The following is a 24,888-nucleotide window of genomic DNA, read 5'->3' as shown; positions in this document are numbered from 1 at the left end:
TTGATACACAAAGTACCTATAAATCCTGAGGAGGAACGCCCAAGGATAATCCTGATAGCTCCAACCCAAACTGAGCAAGATTGGTACCCACTACCAAGGAGCAATTCTCGAACAATATGATGCCCCAACCTCTCGCAAAATATGCTAACTCAGAACAACTTCAGTTTCAACACACTCCACCTAAAACGCTGCAACTGATGCTGACTCAGAACACACTGCAGCTGCTGCACAAGACATTTCAAAAGAGTTAAAGAATACAGAATTCTCACAAAGAATTAATTACTATGGACTGAAGAAAGGGTTTGTGAAAAGGAAATTCATTAAGCTGGGGTGAGGAAAGAAAAGAATAGATAAACATAGATATTATACATTCTATTCGGAACTATCTCACTACTTCCTTCAGGCCTGTCCTACAAAGATTCAAGCCAGGCAGCTCAGCTATTTTCTGCAGAATACAGCTTTCATCCTTTCTTCAGTTTTCTTCTTAGAGGCAGTGCTCTTTTCAGGAATCAGGAATGTACCTCCTCCAGAAACCACCTTTGCCAGCTTGGGACCAAATTTTTGCTTGAACTTTGTGCTAGAAAACTTGACACTATCAAGCAACAGCAGATCAGCAACAGCAACCCTACAAAACCTGTCACCTGCAAAGCGAATTCCTTTCAGCAGGGACTTCCAGCAAGGACAGTTTCAGAAAAACAGGCTCAGCTGGCTAATCACTTACCAAGAATGAGACTACCAAGATAGAGTGTCCATGAGGATGCCTCCCTGTATGCCTATATCCAGATCCAGAGTGTCTTTAAACCATCTACCTTCTTAAACCAACTTCCAAAACACAGGGAAGTCAGAGGGAAACCTTACTGCATACCTTTGGATGTATACTTGACAGCTACAAAAATACAGACAAGAACAAAATTTAGCAGAAAGACTGGAACAGGAAGGACTGGAAAAGCTATTTCAAAAGGGAGCCTCCAAAAAGACATAGGACAGACAATCTACAATTGCATTAGGAAATGTAAGAAAATCGTTCCTCCTTCCATGGAAAGCCAATCCCACAGAACACAAGACCTCACACTTACAAGGACCACAGCCTTCGAGGAGTGGCTACCAAAGACACATTTGGAGGCGGCCTGGATTACCCTCGCATACATTTGCTGCCAAGCACATTTGCCATTTACCTCTTTACCTCTCCCGGGAGGTATTCCGAGCAGGGTACAGGGTTGCTGTTCTGGGTATAACCAGGGGACACTTTTATCCTTATCCTATCCTCCCTATCCTAGTTGGCTATGTATTATGCAGATGACTACCTGCAGATGCATCCAGGAAGGACAGTAGTTTTGTTTGTACCTACCATAAATGTAGATGTCCAATGTCGGATAGCAGTCGCAGTCAGGATTCCTCTCCCTTCTTCCCCTGTGGTACTCCTAGGTGTTTCTAATAGGGTAGCTAGCTTCTAATATTTAGCTAGTGGGGGATTTTGTTTGTATTTATGTACATACATGTTTATTTTGTGTTTACCTCTATCTTTTGGAAAACATCTATCCTATCCAAAATTTTTAGCCTTCTTATAGGGCTTCTGGCATCGGGGGCTGGAAACTGGGAAGAAAAGATGGCCGGGGCTGATGCTTTTATACCGGCGACCAGACAGAGAGAGATGACGTGAAGTGCGACATCAGCCGTCGGCCCGCCCGACTTTGGAATCGTCGCCCGAAGAGCTGCCTGGACGACAGACACAACAACCCAGTTGTTATGACTGCAGATGCTATCCAATTCGGACATCTACATTTATGGTAGGTACAAAACTGTACTTTTTCAGCTACTGAAGTCTTCAAAAAAGCTAAGTACCCCGTTGGGGACCTTTTCTTGCCTCAGCCGATGTCAGATAAAACTGAAAAAGCTAATTGTTGAACTTGTGGGAAACAAATACCTCATAAGGATTTCCACTCTTACTGCTTACCCTGCCCAGGCCCAGAACACAACGTCTCGGCCTGTACAGCTTGTGCTTCTTTCAATAAACGCACTCTTAGGCGTTGGTCAGAGTTTGCACAGGATTATTTTGGGGAAGATTTCTGTTATATCTTGCCGTCGGAGCTTCCGACAGCACATTTACCTAAAAAACGGAAGGATAAGGACTGACACCCGCGGTCTCGGCCGACACCACGCTTAGGCCTACCGTGAGTGTGTCGGTCTCTTCTGAGCCAGTTTCACAACCGCTACAGACCGACGACACCGCCCCACCGGCTACTTCGGTACCGGAGGCCAGCTTGGTGCCGGTTTCTGTTCTCCCCTTGACCGTAGCCCAGGATATTTCTGACACCATTTCAGTGGATAAGACTACTCCAGCACGTGGGGCTGCCAGGCCTCCAGTGTCTATGTCCATTAAGGCCTACACACGTGCTAAGGCTGCCAAACAGGCTAAGTCTCTCCCTCCAAGATCTGTTTCTCTGGGATCCACTTCTGGTTCTCAAATTTTAAGTTTAGCTGAGGACCTTATTTCTTTAATTAGGGGTTCTCAGCCACATCCAAATAGAGGCTCTCAGCCGCCTTCTGTCAAGAGGCCTAGGGTTGAGCAGGTAGATCCCCAGTCCGCCGATGAGGCCTCAGGTGATTCTGCACATTCAGACTACCAGGAGGAGGCCTTCCCGGCCTACGAGGATTCTGATGCAGAGGAATCCATTCCCTCTGCTTCTCCTCCTGAGGAGTTTTCCTTTGGGGAAACGCTTCATTCCATGAGGGAACACTTCAAATGGCAAGGCCAAGAATACTCAGATTCTAGGAAAAGGTTAAGGGAATTTTTAAAGCTACCTCAGCATAGACCCTTAGCTATTCCTCCAGTTTTAAATGTTTTAGATGATGTGTACTTAGAATCCAGTGTTTCCCCTGACTCCCTCCCCCCTGCTCCTGTCAAGCCAGACAGGTACTACAGGGTCCCAGACACACATCAATTTCTGTACAAGGGCCATACTGATGACCCTGAAACTATTTCTCAGGGGCCTAAAGGGGTTTCCTCCACTACTGCTAAGATTCCACTTCCTTCGGAAAGAGATTCTAGGGCTTTAGAAAGGTGGGGCAAGAAAGTATATACATCTTCCACCCTTTCTATGCGAGCATTAAATTGTCAATTTCATATGATTCAGTATCAGGAATACATGTTGGATGACTTGCAAAAGAAATTGGCTTCCCCTGAACCATTAGATAGAAAGGGGTTACAGGAATTGGTTCATAATGCTCAGCAGGTTAGCAACCATTTCCTTCAGTGTGGATATGATGCATTGGAAGCTTCAGGTAGAGCAGCAATGACAGGTGCAGTCATACGCGCAGACATGCTTGGTTAAAGGAACAAACATTGCCAGACCATGTGAAAATTAAGCTTTTGGACGCACCACTAGAGAAACGTAAGCTATTTGGTGCTACTGCACAAGAGGTTTTAAAGAAAATAGAGGAAAAGGCAAAATCAGTGCAAACAGTCAAAGATTTCCTCCAGGTACAGCCTCCAAGATTCAGCAGGAATTGGCCTTCTAAGCATTGGTCCTTTCCAGACACAGACAAATTTCAGAGAGGCAAAAACAGACGTGGCAGAGGTAGAGGGCAAACTCGAGGCTCCTGCAGAGGACGTCAATGGCAGCCTCCGAACCAGAGAGGTGGGGCAGGACCTTCCACTGCTCCACAGGGACAATCTCAATGACTTGACTTTGACTCCGCCATCCAGGGCTCAATTAGAAGCACCTTTGGGCAGAAAATTATATTTATTCTCACAAAATTGGCACAATATTACAAAGGACAAATGGATACTGGACATAATAGACAAAGGATACAGATTCCATTTTCATACACTACCAACAAGACATGGCAGGCCAAACCTGCCTCCAAATCAAAGGGCAGAGGCACTCAAACAAATAACAAACCTACTTCAAATAAGAGCAATAGAGAAGGTTCCTTCTGCAGAACAAGGCCAAGGATTTTATTCAAGACTGTTCCTTGTTCCAAGAAAAGAAAACCAATGGAGACCCATTCTGGACTTGTCCGCACTGAATACTTACCTTATTGTGCCAAAATTCAAAATGCTGACTTTACAGCAGCTCCTTCCCATGCTGGGCAAGGGGTCTTGGCTGGTAACTCTGGACCTCAAGGAGGCATACCTGCATTTCCCAATCAGACAAAGTTGCAGAAGATACCTCAGATTTCTTGCAGGCTCAGAGCATTATCAATTCTCAGCATTGCCCTTTGGCTTATCTGCTGTGCCCAGAGTGTTCACGAAATGCCTGGCATCAGTAATTGCACATTGCAGACTTCAGGGGATACAAATATACCCTTACCTGGACGACTGCCTTATACAAGCGGACAGCCAACAAGCCTTGTTAAAAAACTTGGACTATGTCATTCGCAGGGAGGAACCAAGTCATATCCCCTGTGCAGAGAGGCCATGCGAGTGTGGCAGTGGGCAGTGTCTACTCAACGTTTTCTGGTGGCAACGCACATTCCGGGGAAGTCCAACGTGATCGCAGACAGGCTAAGCAGAGCTGTTCTGATGCCTGAACTGTGGGGCCAGCCTTGTTGCGACCTTTTTGCCAGCCCCTTCAATGCCAAATGCAGCAGTTACTTCACGTTGATCCCCCCTCAGGGGGAGTCACCCGGGGACGCTCTAGTCCACGATTGGCCCTCTGGTCTACTATATGCCTTTCCTCCGGTTCCCTTGCCGTCAAAGGTTATTCAGAAAGCGCAATCCTTGGGAAGCAGAATGATTCTGATTGCCCCACACTGGCCTCATCAAATTTGGTTCCCCTTTCTCCATCCCTACCTCGTGGACGCTCCTTGGATTCTGGACCCACAACCAGACTTAATTACAAATATGTCAGGGCAGCTCCATCCCTCTCTGCGGACCCTCCGGTTGACAGCATGGCTACTCCACTTCCGTCATTAGTTAGGCTTCATCATTTCTCGCCAGAGATAGTTCATATTTTATCTTCCTCTCATAAGCCCTCGACCAGGAAGATTTATTCCAGCAAATGGAAGAGATTTTCAGTTTGATCTCATACCCAAAGGATTGACCCTTACACGGCTCCAATTTCATCTGTTTTGGAGTTCTTGTCTATGCTTTTTCACCAGGGTTCAGCGGCCGCCACCATTGAAGTCCAATTGGCAGCGATTTCTACCTTTCATGTCACAAATGAGCCTAGTCTGATGGCTCATAGACTCTGTAAGGCTTTCCTGAAGCCACTTTTACTTCGTCCTTCGGTATCTGAACCTGTCATGCCTTGGGATTTAAACTTTGTTGTACAGGCTCTTACTTCATCTCCCTTTGAACCTGCGGCTACTTGTGATTTAAAATTCTTGACCTGGAAGATGGTCTTTTTAGTAGCCATCACGTCAGCCATACGCGTTTCAGAGATTCAAGCTCTATCAATCAAACCCCCTACTTAATTTTTCATAAGGACAGTGTTTCTGTTAGACCGAACCCCTCCTTTCTCCCCAAAGTGGCATCAGTCAGTAACCTTAATTAATCCATTGAATTGCCAGTGTTTTTTCCCCAGTTCTCAAACAAGGCAGAATTCAAATTCCATCAATTGGATGTACACAGACAACTACGTTTTTATCTGCACAGAACGAAAAACCTCAGAAAATCTGATCAATTGTTTCCTTTTCGGAAAACAGAATGGGTTCTCCTGTTTCCAAAGTCACTCTGTCCAGGTGGATCTCCAGCTGTATTTCTTTTGTTTATTCCTCAGGGGGTAAAGATTTACAGTTTCCGGTGAAGGCTCACTCTACTCTGTCTGTATCTACATCTACAGCTTATCAGGCCAGATTGTCTATGGATGATATTTGTGCTGCGGCTACTTGGACATCTCCTCAAACCTTTGTTACTCATTACAAGTTGGATGTGGTGTCTAGGGCCAGGTCTTCCTTTGGTTCCACAGTGCTCAGGAGTATTTTCCACTGAGCCTCCCAGGATTTAGATGCTAGGGATGCTGTCCCACGGGTAAGAATGTAGGCAAGATTGGACTACATAACATCAGTAAGTTATGTACTCACCATAACGTTCGATGTATGTAGTCCATCTCGCGTCACATTCTTACTCCCCCCCCCCCCCCCTCCTTCCCCCTTCCTGGAGGATCTGGAGGTTAGGTCTGGTTTCAGAGTTCAAATAAAAAAACAAGGACCAGAATACAAGGCACTTTATTGTAACATAGAATACTTTAATAAAATTATACAAACCTGGCTTTAATACCCTTCTGTTGTGTTTCACAGAACATGTATCGACGAAGAATGTATTCTTTTACAAGGGAAACTGTTATTTACAAACTAAGGGGACAGCAATGGGGGCTTCTTTTGCTCCTATATACGCAGATTTGTTCATGGCTTATTTCGAAGAACAGGTAATTTATGACACTTCGCACAATATTTATATAGAAGAAATGGACATCTGACGTAGATATCTGGACGACTGCTGGTTGATATGGAGGGCGGATACTGAATATCTTTTGGAATTCACCACATACTTGAATGAAAATAAATGGGGAATCGAATTCTCTGTCAACTATGATAAAAAAAATATATATTTTTTTGGATGTTCTGGTTTGCCGCTCATCTCATCGTAACTTCCCTGATAATAATCACTCCTCCATTCCTCCAGCTTTCACCCCCCCCCCCCACATTTGCAAAAACATTCCCAAATCCCAGTTCATGCATATTAAACGCATTTGTTCTGATTGACACACCTATACACGATTTAGGGACGATTTAGTTCTCAGATTTCTTGACCGGGGTTACAAAATGGGTCAATTATTACACACAATATAAGGGGTGGCGTAAGCCACAAAACTTTGGGCTAGGCTTATAAATGCCTTAGGGCAGATAGCCTAGTATAAACCTATGAACAAAACACACTGTGGACAGTATGAATAGGGATGATCTCCTTATTTACAAAAACAGGAATCAATCAAATTCCAAACCACCCAGACTCATCACTACATATGGATGTAATACTAACATATTAATCAATACTGTCCAGCAAAACTGGAATATATTAACATGTGATCCAAAACTCAATGAAATACTTGGTGACAGATGCCTGTTTTCCTTCCGTAAAGGCAGAAATTTATCTGCTTTTTTCAATCATTTCAAACATTCCGAAGCCAAAATTACCAACACTATCCAAACCATGCTATCAGGTGAACCTTTACTTGGATGCTTTCCTTGCGGGCACTGCACACATTGTGCCAAGTTACTTAAAACAAAAAATATTAGTAATCAAAACACCCCCGAGGTTTATAATATAAAATTTTTTGCCAACTGTTCCTCGGACTGGATAATATATTTGGCCAAGTGCAACTGCCCTTGCATTTTACGTTGGTCAAACTTCAAGACCCTTGAAATTCAGAATATCTGAGCACCTCAGTGACATTAAAAACAAGAGAGAAACCAATGCTCTTTATAAGCATTCATTAATACACAATAATGCATGTTTTAGTTTCACCATTATAGATAAAATAAACAGATCCAGAAACAATAAATTAGGTTGTCATGAATTACTGAATTCCATGGAGAGAAAATGGATTATTAAACTTGGTGGTCTCTTTAAGCCAGGTCTTAATGAGCATTTGTAATTAATCGCATGGTCTATTCATTTATTTATAAAATGGTTCTTTTTTTGTGAATCTTTTACACTGATGAAGGCTCTGTATTGAATTAGCCGAAACCAGTTTGTCAAAAGAACCTAAATACTTTAAGTATTCTATGTTACAATAAGGTGCCTTGTAATGCTGGTCATACCTCTCAACTGTACAGATTTTCGCAGAATGTCCAGATTTTTGCCTTATATTTTTGCCTTATATTTTTGGTCCATTTTTCATAAAAGTGAGGCTTTCTGACAAATTAGTGGCAAATCATTAAAGACTGAAATTAGAAAATAATGACAGACATTTGAGTTTTAGACTTCATACCCTTCAGAAAATTCATGCTAATGCAAAACATGTTATTCTATCAACTTTCTAGGTTTGTAAGAGCAATATTTCAAAATTGTCCCTATTTGTGCCACTTTTTTATGGCTTTGTCCAGATTTCTTACTCTTAGAGGTTGAGAGGTATGCTGGTCCTTGTGTTTTTTTGTTTGGATTACTGTTTCTCTTGGGACCTTGCAGCTGCCGTACTTGCAGAGGTTGCAACACTTATGGTTTCCTGGTTTGAGTTCCCTTCATTCTTGGTTTGTTCTTCCTTTCCTTGGGTGTTATGCATGGAGAATGAGTGTTGGTGTTCGCAGCAAACTAGATCTGGGGATATAGAGCAGTGCAGCATGGGATACCATCTTAGCCCAGCCAATAGAAAGACTTCGAGCTAGAAAAGTTTTGGCCGAGTCGGAGCTGACATTCGTCTCCAAACCCACGGGTAAGAATGTGAGGCGAGATGGACTACATGCATCAAATGTTATGGTGAGTACATAACTTCTTGTTTCTGTTCCTTCTGATTACCAGGATGTTCATCGTGCATGCAGCTGCAGTCATAACAGATGGGGTTCTCCTGCCGTCAGGCGGGTCCTCGGTCGGCCGAATTCCAAAGTCTAGGTCTGGCGTTGGTTGTCGTCGCTTCTTCCCTGACGTCAGCGCGACAGGGATATAAAAGAACCAGCCGATGCCATTTTCTTCAGTCTTTCTTGCCGCGCGGTGCCTGAAGCAGAAGCAGTTCGCAAGTGCCGGTCGGCCAGCTCCTGAGATTACGAAAAATTTGGAAACCGAAGTTTTCTTAAAAGCTAAGTACCCCGTTGGGAAAACTAAAACTTTTCTTGCCTCAGACCGATGTCAGACAAAGTTAATAATTGTATTTCTTGTGGGAAGCAAATACCGCTTAAGGATTTCCATTCCCTCTGTATACCTTGTTTAGGCCCAGACCACGACGTCTCGGTCTGTCGCTTTTGTGCTACATTCAACAAGCGCACTATTAAGCGTCGGGCATAGTTCACCCAGCATTTTTTTGGAAAAGCATTTAACTATACCATGTCGTCGGATACTCCGACTCTGGTTTTGTCTAAAAACGCAAAGACAAGGACCGACACTCGAGGTCTGCGGCCTCTACCGACACCACGCCAAAGCCGATTCAGCGTGGCGCCTACGCAGCCCCTGATTACCGACGGCACATCTTTGGCGGTGTCTCCTGTAGGCTCCTCGGCCCACACCCCAGCTACAGATACCGAAGCCACTCTTGGCGTTGAAACTCAGAATGTGGACAGGTCCACCTCCTCTCAAGGTGTCTTCAGACCTTCCTCTTCTTTCTCCATCAAGGCTTTCACCAAGTCTAAAGCAACCTTGCACCCTAAGAGACCAGCTACACAGGGCCCATCTCCAGGCCCCATGCCTAAGGAACAGATGCTTAAAATGGCTGAGGATTTAATTACTCTAATCAGAGGTTCTCAGCCACCTCCGGACAAAAGGCCCAGAGTGGAGGAAGTTTCCCCCTCCTCTGATCAGGGCTCCATTATTTCAGAACACTCTGATGATCAGGAACAGTCTTACTCCCCTTTTGACGACTCTGATGCAGAGGAGTCTATTCCTTCTGTATCCCCCCCTGAGGATTACTCATTTGGGGAAACTTTGCATACCTTAAGGGAACACTTCCACTGGGAAGGCCAGGATTATTCAGATTCCAAGAAAAGGCTCAGGGAATTCCTTTTGTTACCCCAGCACAGGCCTCTGGCTATACCTCCTGTCTTGGACATCCTAGATAATGTTTACTCGGAGGCCTGCCTTAACCCGGACTCTCTACCTCCAGCTCCAGTTAAGCCTGACAGGTACTACAGGGTTCCTGACTCGCACCAATTTCTATAGAAAAGCCATGCTGCTGACCTAGAAACCATCTCACAGGGGCCCAAGGGAGTTAAGACCTCCATTGCCAAAAATCCATTGCCTTCCGAGAGAGATTCCAGATCCTTAGAAAGGTGGGGAAAAAAGGTATATACCTCGGCTACCTTAACCATGAGGGCCTTACAACTGTCAGTTTCATATGCTAAAATACCAACAGTTTCTGTTATCTCAATTGAAAAGTAAAATGTCACAACCTGAACAACCAGACTTGAAGGAGTTGCAGGATTTGATGCATAGTGCAGAACAAGTGGGTAAACATACCTTACAATGTGGTTTTGATGCTCTAGAGGCCTCATGTAGAGCTGCTGTTACAGGCTCAGTCATACGTAGGCATGCCTGGCTCAAGGAACAAGCCTTGCCTGATCATGTCAAAGCTAAATTACTAGACGCCCCTCTTCAAAAGGATGTACTATTTGGGGCAAATGCTGAGGAAGTATTACGGAAAATGGAGGAAAAGGCTAAATCGATGCAAACTGTGAAAGAATTTCTGCAGGTTCAACCCCCACGTTTTAGTAGAAATTGGCCTTCCAAAAACTGGTCCTTTCCTGCCACAGACAGACCCCAAAGAGGCAGATACAGGCGTCCGAGGGGCAGAAGACAATCACAAGGATCGTACAGAGGCAGACAATGGCAAGCTCCTACACAAAGAGGTGGTGAGGACAACTCGCAATCTTTCAGAAAGCAAACCCAATGACTTTCCCCTTTGCATGCCAACCAGGTCTCAAATGGCAGCCCCCTTAGGAGGAAAGCTGGCACTATTCTCAAAAAATTGGCATGTTGTCACAAAGGACAAATGGATCCTGGACATTATAAACAGAGGCTACAAATTCCATTTTTATACCCTTCCAAAAATGAGAGGCATGCCAAACCTGCCACACAATCAAAGGGCAGAAATTTCAGATCTTATAAACATGAAAGCTATTCAAGAGGTACCTACACACGAACAAGGTCAAGGTTTTTATTCCAGGCTATTTCTGGTGCCAAGGAAGGGAAAAGATTGGAGACCTATTTTGGATCTTTCCATCCTAAACACATTCCTACTCGTACCAAAATTCAAGATGCTCACTCTACAGCAACTTCTTCCCATGCTGGGCAAGGAGTCTTGGCTGGTAACATTGGACCTCAAGGAGGCATACCTGCATGTCCCAATCAGACAAAATTACAGAAGATACCTCAGATTTCTTGCAGGTTCAACCCATTATCAATTCTCTGCATTGCCCTTTGGCTTATCTACTGTGCCCAGAGTATTCACGAAATGCCTGGCATCAGTAATTGCCTACTACAGACTTCAAGGGATACAAATATACCCTTATTTGGACGGCTGCCTGATCCAAGCGGACAGCAAGCACATTCTTCTGAAACATCTGGCTTATGTAATAATGTTATTAAACTCTCTGGGATACACAGTCAACAAAGAGAAATCAAGGCTAATACCCTCTCTGAAGATAATTTTCTTGGGTGCCAATTTGGACACAAACACCCAGATGGCCTACCTCACGCCAGAGAAACAGGGGCAACTAATTCAATATTTCAGAACACTGGCAAATTACACCAGGCTGACTGCAAGGAAAATCCTGCAGGTTCTGGGATTCATGGCATCTTGCATCTTGCTAATCCCATGTGCAAAGCTGCATATGAGAAAACTACAATGGTACCTAAAAAACATATGGTCTCAACACAGCCACAGTTTGGAAACAATAATACCACTAATTCCATGTCTGCAAAAGGAATTTCTGTGGTGGGCTCAAGCATGTCAAACAAACACAGGTCTTCCATTCAGCAAGCCTCAAGCAAATCAAGTCATCACAACAGACGCCTCGGACTACGCCTGGGGGGGGGGCGCACATGACAGACCTGTGCATTCAGGGCAAATGGTCCCAAAAAGAAAAGCACCTTCACATCAAACAGAAATGCTAGCAGTAATAAATGCTATTATAGCTTTCAAGGACCTTCTACAACTATTGATAAGAACGGACAACACTACAGTTATGTGGTACATAAACAAGCAGGGAGGAACACATTCTTATCCCCTATGCCGACTGGCCATGTCACTTTGGAACATGGCCATGGACTTATAAATGGAACTACAAGCACAATACTTGCCAGGCAAGGCAAACACGCTGGCAGACAACCTAAGCAGGAATATGACAGAGCCACACGAATGGAAGTTGCATCCAAAAGTTTTTACAGAAATAATCCAAGAATGGGGATGGCCAGACATAGATCTCTTTGCCTCCCACAAAAATCATCAATTGACAAAATTCTGCTCAAGGATCTTCCATCCAAAGGCCTGGAGAGTGGACGCTCTCTTTCAGTTGGACATCAATGACAGTTTATACCTTCCCGCCTCTTCCTCTGCTGCCCAAAGTCCTATTGAAGACCAGAGCAGACAGTCCAAAGATAATCCTCATTGCTCCGGACTGGCCAAGGCAACACTGGTACCCACTCCTGAGGAGCCTGACGCATTCGCCACCATGGACCCTGCCTCTAATGCCTCTTCTTCTGACTCAGCACAGCTTCAAAACTCTTCACAGTCAGCTAGAAACACTCCATCTAGCCGCATGGAAGATTCCTTAGCATCACAGCAGGCCCTACTCTCCAAGGAGGTGCAGGATGTCATTTTGGAGGCCAGAAGGCCGTCCACTAGAAAAGCCTACTCCGCAAAATGGAAACGTTTTTGTGTCTGGAATGAGAAAAAGGGCCAGAACCCTGGAAAACTGAATTTACCTCAAATACTACAATATTTGGCTGAACTGCTAAGCAGTGGACTTTCGTTCTTTTCCATCAAAATCCATGCCTCAGCCATTTCTGCAGAATACAACACTGATCCACCTTTATTCTCTCACCCTCTATTAAGACAGTTCCTCAGAGGGGCTAAAAATTTAAGACCTCCAAGGAAACAACCAGTACCTGCTTGGGATCTTAATTTCATTCTGGAAAAACTGACTTTGCCTCCTTTTGAGCCAGCTGCCTCATCAGATTTGCAATATTTGTCCTGGAAAACGGCTTTTCTTCTGGCTATCACTTCAGCTCGTAGAGTTTCAGAACTACAAGCTCTCTTGGCTGTCCATCCTTTTATCATCTTCCATCAGGACAGAGTTTCCTTACGAACCAACCTGTCCTTTATGCCTAAAGTGGTATCCAGGGTAGCTTTAAATCAGGCCATACATTTACCTACTTTTTATCCTAATCCTCAAAACAAAGGGGAGAGATTACTACATTCCTTGGACATCCACAGACAACTGTGTTATTATTTGGACAGAACAAAACCTTTCAGAAAATCAGAACAGCTCTTTGTGGCCTATGCGGTAGGAGCTGAAGGAAAGCCAATTTCCAAACAGACAATCTCAAAATGGATAGCCCACTGCAAACGCTTTTGCTACTCCTTTCATGGCAAAACTGTACCTACAGGCATTAGAACTCATTCCACCAGGGCCACAGCCACCTCTGCAGCCTTCCTCAGAGGAGTTCCTACCAAGGATATTTTGGAAGCAGCCACTTGGAGTTCTGTGCATACCTTTTCCAAGCACTACAACTTACCATTATACTCCAAATCTAGAGCAGGCTTTGCCACTGCAGTCTTGCAGGGCATTTTGGCTCCTCCTAGTTACACCTGGTGTCTACCACCCCTTTCTTAGCTTTGGGATTCTACCCATCTGTTATGATTGCAGCTGTATGCACGATGAACATAGTACAGTTTTGTACCTACCATAAATGTAGATGTTCGAGTGCTAATACAGCTGCAGTCCAGGTTTCCCTCCCTCCTTCCCCTCTAGGGATATCCTTTTATGGTGTATTTGCTTGCAACTACTGTTTTTTGATTATATTGCATTGCATTACTACATAATTTTATGTATTGCCTTCCTTCTGGGGGCACCTGACATCTGGGGCAAGAAAAACTGAAGAAAATGGCGTTGGCTGGTTCTTTTATACCCCTGTCGCGCTGACGTCAGGGAAGAAGCGACGACAACCGACGCCGGACCTAGACTTTGGAATTCGGCCGACCGAGGACCCGCCTGACGGCAGGAGAACCCATCTGTTATGACTGCAGCTGTATTAGCACTCGACATTGCTCGAAAATTGCTGCTCCCAAGGTATTCACCAAATGCTTAGCCCTGGCCGTAGCATTTTGCAGATGGAGAAATATACAGATTTACCCGTATCTGAACGACTGCCTCTTTCAGGCAGAGTGCAAAGAAAAGCTGCTCCAGGACCTCCTCTTTGTCAAAACCCTCCTACTTCCTTAGGGTTGACCATCAACAAGACGAAATCAAAGCAAACACCCTCCTGGAGGATCATTTTCTTCAGAGCACAGCTGGACACAGCATCCCAAATGGCCTTCCTGTCCCCAGAAAAGCAGAGCTTCCTTGCTCTCTACTTTACCCAGCTGGCTTCCAGAAGTCGCCTCACAGCGAGGAAGTTCCTGCAAGCCTTGGGGTACATGCCATGTTGTATCCTTCTAATTCTCTGGCCATGCTTTACATGAGAAAACTTCATTGGTATCTAAAGAACTTTTGGTGTCAGCACTCTCAGCCTCTAGAGACCTCTGTCCCTCTGATCCCTTGTATAAGGGCCAAGTTTCTCTGGTGGGCAGGGGCCTGTGCCAAGAACAAGGGTATTCCCTTCAAACTCCGCCCTACCGGGCAAACTGTCACCACTGACGCCTCAGACATTGCTTGGGGCGCTCACCTAGCAGGCAGGTGCACCCAAGGTCTTTGGGATGCCCAGCACCTTCCCTTACACATCAACCAGAAGGAAATGATGGCAGTACAAAAGGCTCTGACATCCTTCAAACCCCATCTCAGGCCAGGGATTCTTATCAGAATAGAAAACACCACAGTAATTTGGTATATCAACAAATGGGGAGGGACACAATCTTACCCTCTGTGCAGGCTAGCCTTAACCGTCTGGCCAACAGCCTCCTCAACGGGATTACACCTAATAGCCCAATACCTACCAGGGATCAACAACACCCTGGCTGACCACTTAAGCAGAACTTACTGGACCCCCACGAATGGCAGCTCCACAGAAAAATCTTTTTGCAAGTCACTCAGGAGTGGGTAACTTTGGAGGTGGAGCTCTTTGCTTCGCACCTCAACCACCAGCTAAAAAAATTTCTATACCAGGGAGTATCACCACCTAGTGTGGAAGTTGGGTGCCTTGACCTTCCCCTGCAGCTCCCTCCTTGTGTATGCATTCCCTCCTCTGCTTCTTATTCCCAAGGTATTGATCAAGGGTTCCACTTGATATCATCGAATTACCATTTCATCGAATTGCAACTCATCGAGACCAAATCGTCGAAAACTCATTTCATCGAATCTCAAATCATTGAAAACTATGAAGCAACTACAAATAACATCCTACACTTTGTACTATGTTTATGCAGGGGGGCAAGCCCCCCTGCACCCTATCTTGAGGGCTCCGCCACCCCGTAATTAAATATACCAACGCCAAGGTCGCACTACAGGGGGGGGTAATTTCCTAACCCCACTGTAGTGCGACCTTGGAGTTGGTATATTCAGTTGTGTGGGGTGTGGGGGGCGGATGCCCCCACATGGATGCAGGGGGGCTTGCCCCCCTGCATAAACGTAGTAAAAACATTGTGGAGTGTTATTTGTAGTTGCTTCATAGTTTTCAATGATTTGAGATTCGATGAAATGAGTTTTCGACAATTTGGTCTCGAGTTGCAATTCGATGAAATGGTAATTCGATGATATCAAGTGGAACCTGATCAAGATAAGGGAGGAGAGTCCAAAGGCCATCCTCAGTGCTCCAGATTGGCACCGACAGCTTTGGTACCCCTTACTGCGCAGCCTGATATCACAGCCTCCCAGGCAACTTCCCCTGATCTCAGACCTCTTGACTCAGGTTGGGGGGGGATGCTGCACCTAGACTTGCAGACTTTCATACTGTCAGCATGGCTAATACTTTAAGCAAACAGGTCCTAGACATTGTCACAAAGGCCAGAAGGCCCAGCACTAGAAAATCTTATGCAGGGAAATAGAAAAGATTCTGCTCCTGGAGCCAGTCCAGAGGGGATATTTCCTCACTACCTTCCACCCCTCTTATCCTGGACTATCTAACAGAGTTGCTCAATAGTGGCCTCTCCTTCTCTTCTTTTAAAATCCACACCTCAGTCAACAGTGAATATACTCTAACATCTTCATTTATGGTAAGTGTACACAGCAGTACTTTTTGTTTTCTCTTGGAGATGGTAAGGGGAGAGGTGTTTCCCCTGCCTCTGCTTATGAAACGTTTGATTTAGCTCAAGCGGTCTTTTCCCAAATCTGTCCACAGTGGCACACAGTATTTAGTCAAAAAGTTTGAGGATTTGCTGAAGATGAGGAAAACTAACAGACTAAGTAATAGAAAATCTTAAACCTTCTCCTTCTGATGCCAAAGAAGATGATTAAGATCCTAAGTTGTAGAAATGCCTGCTTCTGCAGTATCTGTCATGAGCTGTTTGGCATAAAACTACCTTTGGCCTCTGTGGTGATACATTTATTAGATCTGTCTGCTTGCCTTCTTGGGGACCCCTTCACTTTACTCTCACCGCTCCAGTTAAAGGTTTCTTAAGGGAGTTTTAAATCCAGTGTCACTCGGGAAAGAGTTGGTTCCAGCTTGCTCCCTGAATTTTATATTAGATTACCATCTTTTTGAACCAGTTGTCAAAGGTTCCTGACATGGAAAACGGCTCTGAAACTTGTCAGCCAGAAGGATATCTGAATTTTGTGCCTTAATGTGCAGCAAGTCTTTTTTAGTATTCTGGAAAGCTGGATGAGGTTACATAACCATCCTTCGAACTCAACTGGAGTGGTCTGGTCACAGAATTGTCATTCAACCAATCTGATCAGTAGTTTTCCTAATCCTCAAAATAAAGGGCGATGGGGTGGTTCTATTTCTTGGATGTTCATAGGCAAGCAAGATGTTGCCTGCAAAGAACCAAGGACTGTAGGAAGGCAGAGCACCTTGTTTTTCCGTCTTTATTGACAGCAACTGAAAAAGTCTTTAAACAGTTATCTCCAGATTGCCTCACTGCATTACATTTTGTTAAACAGCTCACGGTAAGACCCAGCAGGAACTTGTTCTACATTTTGCTTGGTGTCTTGCATTTTTGCAGGGTGCCGTGGACTGGGCATTTTGTCCAGAGCCAGTATGGATTTGCCTCATTTATCTTGCAGGGGCTTCTACAGCCCTGGATGTTAGTCAAACTTCCACATGCTCTGCATGCTGTCAGAATCATCCCTAATGTAGTTATTACTGCAGTGGTGTTCCATATGAAGAGCATAGTAAAATTTTGTGTAAGGAACTCACAGTATTACTAGATGTTTGAGTAGGATCACTGTTACAATATGGTTCTTTTATCCTCTTGTACATGGATATCCAAGGGCCGGAGTGGGTTTCCTTTCAACAATCCACCACCATCTTTATCATAAGCTTTGCCCTACCCTTGTTCAAAAACAGGATTCTGTTTTTTTTTTTTTGTGGGCAGCCTAATTAGGATTCCTGTTTAAGCCTCTCTGAACAAGGTAGAAAAAAAAACATTATGAGACAGACTGACACTGCCTGCATAATGTGAATGTGCTAGCATTCTTGGGAAGGTAAAGTCAGCCTCATTGGGGTGCAAAGATCTGGAAGTTTGGCAGAGTGCTTGGCCTCTCCCTCTGGCAGGCATCCCTACTGTGATTTTTGCAACAGTGATCCAGCTCAAACTCCTACTGTTATGGTAACTTTACACTATTGTACTTCTGAGCTCTCATGCAACTTCACTTACTTTGCTTTAGTGTGTTCAGTTTAGTTTAAAAAAAAATCGACTTTGTAGAACTGAACTGTGGAGTAGATTGGTACTGTTTGATGACTGTGATGTCTCTGCACAGACTTAATACAAGAATGGGGGGGGGTTCTTCTGAAAGATTAGCATTTGTGGACTGAGTATTTTTGGGAGAAGACCACCAAGTTTCACCCTGGACATACTTGTGATTTTCAGTAAGAAAACTCAAGTTTATGGAACCTGAAGCTTCTGGACCTTCCTGAAACTTAAGCTTATGACTTTATTTGGAAGACAGCCACTTAACAACCAGAACATAAGCAGCCCCCCCCCCCAAAAAAAAAAGAAAAGAGTAGACATCAAATGTAGGAGAGGCTGAAAACTTAGTGGTGGAGACTCTGCAAACAGGGAGGGAAAGACCTTAATGATTCTATTAGTCCTGCGAAAGCCTGAGTGTGCTGAACTAGGTGAGTCAGTGTCTTATTTGATGCTTGTCCTGCAGACTGTTTCTGCACATTAGATCTAGGCGGTGAAATTTCCTTCTGTAAGACTTTTTAGACCTCTGAATTTGAAGAGAGTCTTAAAAGTTTGACAGATGTTTCTAAGTGCTTATATAAGATGTTCTTCGTGTTTCACTGTTGCAGTCATTACATTTGGGTTATCTGCTTGCAGTAGCCCTCAGTCAGCCTGATCAAAGTCTTGGGTCCTGCGTCGGTTGCTGTCCCTTCTTCCATGACGTCAGGTCGTCAAGGGTATAAAAACATGCAGCCAACGCAATTACATCAGTCTTTCTTTCCGTGCAGTGCCCGAAGCAGAATCAGTTCGCAAGTGCCGGTCGGCCGACTCCTGAAATTTTCGTTTTCGAGTTTCAGAACCGAAGTCTTCAACTAAAGCTAAGTACCCCATTGTGTAAACATTTTCTTGCTCCTTACCGATGTCAGTAAAAGTTAATAATTGCATTACTTGTGGAGAGCAAATACCTCATAAAGATTTTCATTTGTACTGTATTCCTTGCCTAGGCCCTGACAGCGACATACCTTGCTGTCGGTTTTGTGCTATATTTAATCAGCGCACTATCCGTCGTCGATATATTTTCGCCTCTAAATATTTCGGTTCTCGGTTTAATTATCCAGAAATGTCGGTTAGCCATCCGACTACCGGGATTCCAAAAAAAGCAAAGATAAAGACAGACAGGCCGCTGAGGTCCAAAACTGCTGACGACGCTACTCCTAAGCCAGTCGCCAGTTTCGCAACCCCCTGATACCCGCTACTTCTGATTCGCAGGCCTCTACTGAGACCCATTCGGAGTCCAGTACGCCATGAGATGCTTCAACTATGGAACCCGCGTATGTCTCTACCTTGGATGGGTCCGGAGCTGCTGTGCAGGCACTGGCTTCTGAGGGTGTATTCAGGACTACGGACTTGCATATTAAACCGATGCCTCCTTCTTCGCTTAGGCCTAAATCTCGAACCATGCCTAAAAAACTGACGCCCAGGCCACATACTCAGGCCTCTTTGCCTAAAAAATAAATAAGAATGGCTGAAGATTTAATAACTCTAATCAGGGGTAGCCAACCCCCCCTCCTTCTAAGAGGCCTAGGACTGAAGATGTTTATGAATCTTCTGACCAGGATTCTGTTTTTTCTAATTCTTCTGATGATCTGGATTTGCCCTTATCTACTTATGAGGATTCTGATGCAGAGGACTCAATTCCATCTGCTTCCCCTTCAGAGGATTTTTCTTTTGGGGAAACCTTGCCATACTAGAGCATTTCCACTGGGAAAGCCAGGATTTTTCTGATTCAACCTACCTCAGCATAGGCCTTTAGCTATTCCTCCTGTACTAGTCATTGTTGATGATGCTTTTTCGGAATCTAGTTTGGTCCCTGATTCCTACCCATTCTTACTAGTTCTCTAGACTAGTTATAGTAGTCTTGGATGATAGCTACTCAACTAATCCTGCATCTCTAGGCTTAGTCTAATTAACCACAGTGAAGCTGCAAATCGGCTGAACCGGACCAGTCCAATAACCATAATGGAAAATTAATGCTGGAGTCCTCCACACAAGCAAAGATAGAGATCTCCTCTGGAGTCTGAGTTACTAAACCTTTTTGTGCATCTGGTAAAGATTCAAGAACTACCAGCAGGCAATATTCTGCCCTATGTACACATGCACCACATCATGGGTTGTGAATGTCTGCTTTATCCTTAGGAACAAGAATCTCCTTTATGCCGCACTTCCATTGCTTTCCAAGGCACTGCAAAACACCAGTTCATACAGAGCCATGTTCCTTTTAATGGTGCATTTTCTAGCTCAGATAACCATGGATGTGACATTAGGAGTTTCATGTCATTTACCTGTAGGAGTAGGGCTGTCAGGACTGTGTGGGATCTAAAACTTAGCCTAACCTGGACTTTCCTTTTACCCCACAGTACTTGTCACCTAAGGACCAATCTCCAGATATCTTTGCCCATATTTCTGAAGGCTGTTGCACAGTAAACTGCCCCAGGATGCCATTTTCTTACTGTTTTTTTGTCAGCCCATTTCATTTTTTCTTCTCCATAAATCACATTTTTAAATTGGTATAGTCAGACTCCCCTGCCTTTCTTGGCACCTTTTTTTTATTTTTCTATAGCAGTTTTTTTTTCTATGTTGTGGAGAAAAAGCAACACTTAAACATATTTTAAAAAGAGTAGATGTGCAGCTAAAATCCCCTGCACATCATAGGCATGCTAAATATTAAGGAGAGGCTCAGTTATCTGAAGAGTGCTGCCTTCAAGTTCTTCACCTTGCAGAAAAGGAGGGCAAAGATTGGATTTAGAAGCCCAGGGCTGTCTTTGCCTTAGATCCCCTGATTAGAGCTTCCCCCTGTACTTTTCAGTCCCATTCTCTAGACCAGTTTACAATGAAATGCCTTCTGATAAGGGTAGTGTCCCTGTTTCTGAAAAGTCTGAAGTCTGCTGGTGTTTCTACAGTGACTAGCCTATTTCTGCTGTTGCTGTGGTTGTTGAACCTGCTACCTCTAAACTTAAATGCATTGACTGTGCCCTTAAGAGGTACCATTCCATTTTTTCCCTTTCTAACAGCATGGTCCTCCCTAGTGAGGGCAGAAGTAGATTCCCCAAGGCTTTGCTCAACTGCTTTGTACTGGAGGCATTTTGGGGTTGCTTTGTTCCTCCTCCCTTTTGTGTGGAAAGTCATTAATATGATAGGTGGATCGGTGACATAGTATTCAGAGACTGTACCATTCTGTTTTTGCCAATCAAGTCACTTCCTCTTCTGGATGTCTTGCCCTGTCAAAACATTGTGGTGAGACTTTGAAGTTCAGACCATGCTTTAAAAAAAATAATCTATCCAAGAGGTCCTGCCAGACCAGAAAGAGCTTGGCTTTTACCCAGGGTACTTTTGCTACCAAAGAAGGCAAAGGGTATTTGGGCCATTCTCTGCTTCAGTTTAGAAAACTTTTATTTAACATTTGTTTATGGAAAGTCTGACTGGGACAAAGCCCATTTTCAGTAGAGGCCTGGGGAGAAACACTTATTTTATTTTATTTTAGTTTACATTTGTTTACTGGGAAGGTCTGACTGGACACAGGTTCATTTTCAGCAGAGGCCCGGGGAGAAAAGTTCCAAAATACTAAGCATGGAAATACAATACAGAATAATGAGCATAGCATACATATCATGTGAAGTTGAAATTAACAAACAAAAGTTGGAAATTCATAAAGTGCATAAATCAAATTAGAAAAAACTTTTTTTTTTGAAGCATGAATACAACAGCCAAGTAATGCTAAACTAGCTTCTGATAAAAATGTTTTAATACATGTTTTAATACATGGTGACTTAGTTGTTAGACATACCATACAGGTATAGGGATAGGTGATGTGAGGGATAGAATTAGGTAAGAATAAAGTTTGTTACTGTAGGTTGTTTGGTTGAGGGAACAGGTGATGATTGCACATTTTATACAAGACTGATATTAGTACTGTAAGGTAAATATCAACAGATTAACAAGCTTTCAAGTGAAAAACTGGTGACCGCATAATCCTTGTAACAGTGCACTGTAGACACATGTCTTTAGAATGTCTGAGGAAACCGGAGCACCTAGAGGAAACCCATACAGAAGAAGGGAGGACATGCAGACTCAGCATAGAAGGCACCCCAGCCAAGAATCGAACTGGAGAACCTCTTGCTGCGAGGTGACAATGCTAACCTCTGTGCAAATGGGCTTATTGTATGGTTATGGTGCAGTCCACCCTTACCAAACTTTCAAGAGGAAACTTCATTGGCTTTTGGGACTTTCAGGACACACCTTTGTGTCAAGATTGCCAAGGGGTCGAGGAGGGTCTTGTACTTCCAGACAGAGTTCAGTTATTTCAGTTCCAGATACTGTAATTTCATGCCACTACAGCTCCAGAGGTATTGCAGCAGCTGTCAGCTTGGAAAGTCTCACTTTTTTCCCCCTGCTTTCATACCTGAATAACTGGCTCTTAGCTTTCTCAGCTGTGGACAGCCTGATTGTATCTCGGGATGCTTGCAGTCCTTTGGGAAATAGCATTAAGCACCACAAATTCCCAGTTGATATTAATGCAATCCGCTATTTTTATGTCTGTTCTTAAGGTCGTTTGATAGTAACGCTCTGCCTTTGTTGTTTCTACTACTACTTGGCTGTGTTAATTTTTTTTTTTAATTCCTAATTGTGTTGCCCCCCCCCCCCCAGTCATTCTAATCATTAAACCAATCTTGTCATGTTCCATTTCATCCTTTCTTTACCTCACCCACATCAGCTATAATAACAAAAATGGTGACAATTTTGCTGTGGACATATGCTGCCATAATGAGATACATTTAGAGATTAATAGTAGGGTCACATGTATTTATGTAGGTGTTCACAGTTCCTTTGTTTTCTGCTGCCATGGTTACTAGTCCAAAGAACTCTGTACTGGATTTTTCTGCAGTGGTCTTCCATGTTTCTGGTTGATTTTAATATGGGCTTTACCTTACCTTGCTGTGCTAGGGGTTACGTGACTCTCTTCTTTAGAGGTGAATAGTCATACTGCCCCTTGAAGAAACTGCCCATAGCATGTTTGATACAAAATGCACTAGTGTAAAATGCTTCAGGGTGGTATTCACCATATGGTAAAAGTTAAAATGTTGTAGCCTTGAAAGAAAGACATGGTATATATTTTAAGCCCTGTTTTTGATCATTTATTTCTACTGTGGCGAAAAGTTTGTTGAGAAAGTAAGATGGTGAAAGTTTTTGCTGACTTTTTTACCTAGATACTTGATGGTATTCTGTGCAACATTAGATGCTGCTATCTCTTGGTATAGGTGGCTGTATTTCAAGGTGACACTTTTTCCTTTTGTTTAACATTGTATGTTGTGTACTTGCTGCATGATGTAGTTTTAATAAAGGATTGTTTGAACAGTAAGAGAGCCACCTCATTTGTATGTGTGTGTGTGTTGGAGTTGACCTTTTCTGTTCATTTAACTATATGACAATGTTGTAACTGTTCTATTTTTTTTTTTTTTCCTTTTAGGCTCGCCTGAACTGCAAGCACTGTGGGAAGCCAGTGATAGATGTTAGAGTGGGAATGCAATATTTTTCTGAATACAGCAATGTTCAGCAATGTCCACACTGTGGAAATCTAGACTACCACTTTGTAAAGTCATTTTCATCCTACAAAGTATTAGAGGCATATTGACGACCGCTTTGCTTTAGTAGTAGCTGTTTTATAAACACTTTGATAACTATATTGCTTTTTGTAGTATTTATTCAGTTACAAAATGACTTTTCTAACAAGGATTCTTTGTACGTGGTTACTGAGTATAAATTAGTAAACTTCTAAGATGATTTGACTTCCTCAAAGAGGGGACGCATAGATAAAGGTTGACAAGTGAATGTATTTTAATGCCCACTGGAGGCTTATGTTGCAGCATCCATTTGAACATCAGCACGAGGACCCAATATGTTCTGTAATAAATACTGCATTGGACATGTAACTCTGCTGTGGTGCTACAAGCTTAAAAATGACAGATTAACCATTATTTTGCTGCTGCCTTATAAATCCATTTTTGCCATGTCAGTATTAAGAAATGTCCCAATTTGTAAGTTTTAAGAATTTACACTGGATTAAACAGTGCTACTAAAAATATGTATTTTGGGGTGCTGAAGGATGCATATTGAAGTATTATTGTAAGTCTTTCAGAATTTAAAGGAGAAGCTGGAGAGTGCCTGAGAGGAAATATTGACTTTACCGTGAGCAGAATTTTCTTTGGGGTCTGCACTTCATCATTCATGTCTTGGAAGTTTTGTCCATGTGATTCAGGATAAAAAAATGGAAAATATAACTTGCTTTCGTGAGCTTAATTAAAGGGTGTCAGGTATTTGGTTTCTCCAGTTTTCATTGTTTTTTTTTTAAGATCCTGTCCTCAAAAAGATTTGTTTGAATTCTGATTGGTTATTGTTGCTGTTTACGTCACTGTTATGAAATGATACTAAGCTTTCTAAGACAAGAGTTGCAGTTTGTGTAAGACAAACCTCCTCTGTATTTACTGGTAGTGTGAAAGAAAGTGATGGGGAGAAGTACAAGTGGGAAAGCAAAAAGTTAAAGCATTTTTAAATGGTAGTTTGTGCACTCACGGATGTTCATCGTGTTTCACTGTTGCAGTCATTACTGTTGGGTTATCCTGCTAGCAGGCTACCCTCAGTCAGCCAGAATTCCAAAGTCTAGGTCAGCATCGCCTCTTCCCTGACGTCAGTGCGCCAGTGGTATAAAAGATGCAGCCAACGCCATTTTCTTCAGTCTTTCTTGCCGCGCAATGCCCGAAGCAAAAGCAGTTCGCAAGTGCCAGTCAGCCAACTCCTGAGATTTTCAAATCCGAATTTCAGACAGAAGTCTTTATTAAAGCTAAGTACCCCGTTGGGGAAACTTTTTTCTTGCTCCAGACCGATGTCAGAAAAAGTTAACAATTGTATTTCTTGTGGGAAACAAATACCTCATTAGGATTTTCACTCTTACTTTGTATTCCTTGCCTAGCCCCTGATCACAAAGTTGCTAGCTGTCTGTTTTGTGCTCGATTTAACTAACGCACTATTAAGCGTCTGTTCGATTTTGCATTTTATTACATGGCAGAAGATTTAATTCTATAATGCCGTCGGAACAGCCGACAACCGGAGTTTACAAAAAACGCAAGGAAAAGGATAGGCATCCGAGGTCCAAAACAGACGAGGCCCCTGATAGGCCAGTCGCCAGTTCGTCGGCTCCCAGTGA

The 24,888-nt window shown here is 43.5% G+C and overlaps 1 protein-coding gene across 1 annotated transcript in view; it reads left to right on the top strand.

The window, feature by feature from the left end:
* The window catches only part of HECA (hdc homolog, cell cycle regulator), a 311,427-nt gene extending 287,426 nt beyond the window's left edge, over window positions 1-24,001 (top strand). Inside the window, exon 4 of the mRNA XM_044064674.1 lies at window positions 23,155-24,001. Within this exon, the coding sequence (XP_043920609.1) occupies window positions 23,155-23,319 (165 nt within the window). The 3' untranslated portion in view covers window positions 23,320-24,001. The remainder of the gene's footprint in view (window positions 1-23,154) is intronic.
* The last annotated feature ends 887 nt before the right edge of the window (window positions 24,002-24,888 follow it).

This window comes from Protopterus annectens, chromosome 1.part0 (genome assembly GCF_019279795.1).
Source record: "Protopterus annectens isolate FY-2018-M chromosome 1.part0, PAN1.0, whole genome shotgun sequence".
In the NCBI taxonomy this organism is placed as follows: Eukaryota; Metazoa; Chordata; order Ceratodontiformes; family Protopteridae; genus Protopterus; species Protopterus annectens.
Note: the sequence above shows the minus strand (reverse complement) of the source record. Positions and strands in the feature narration are given on the sequence as shown.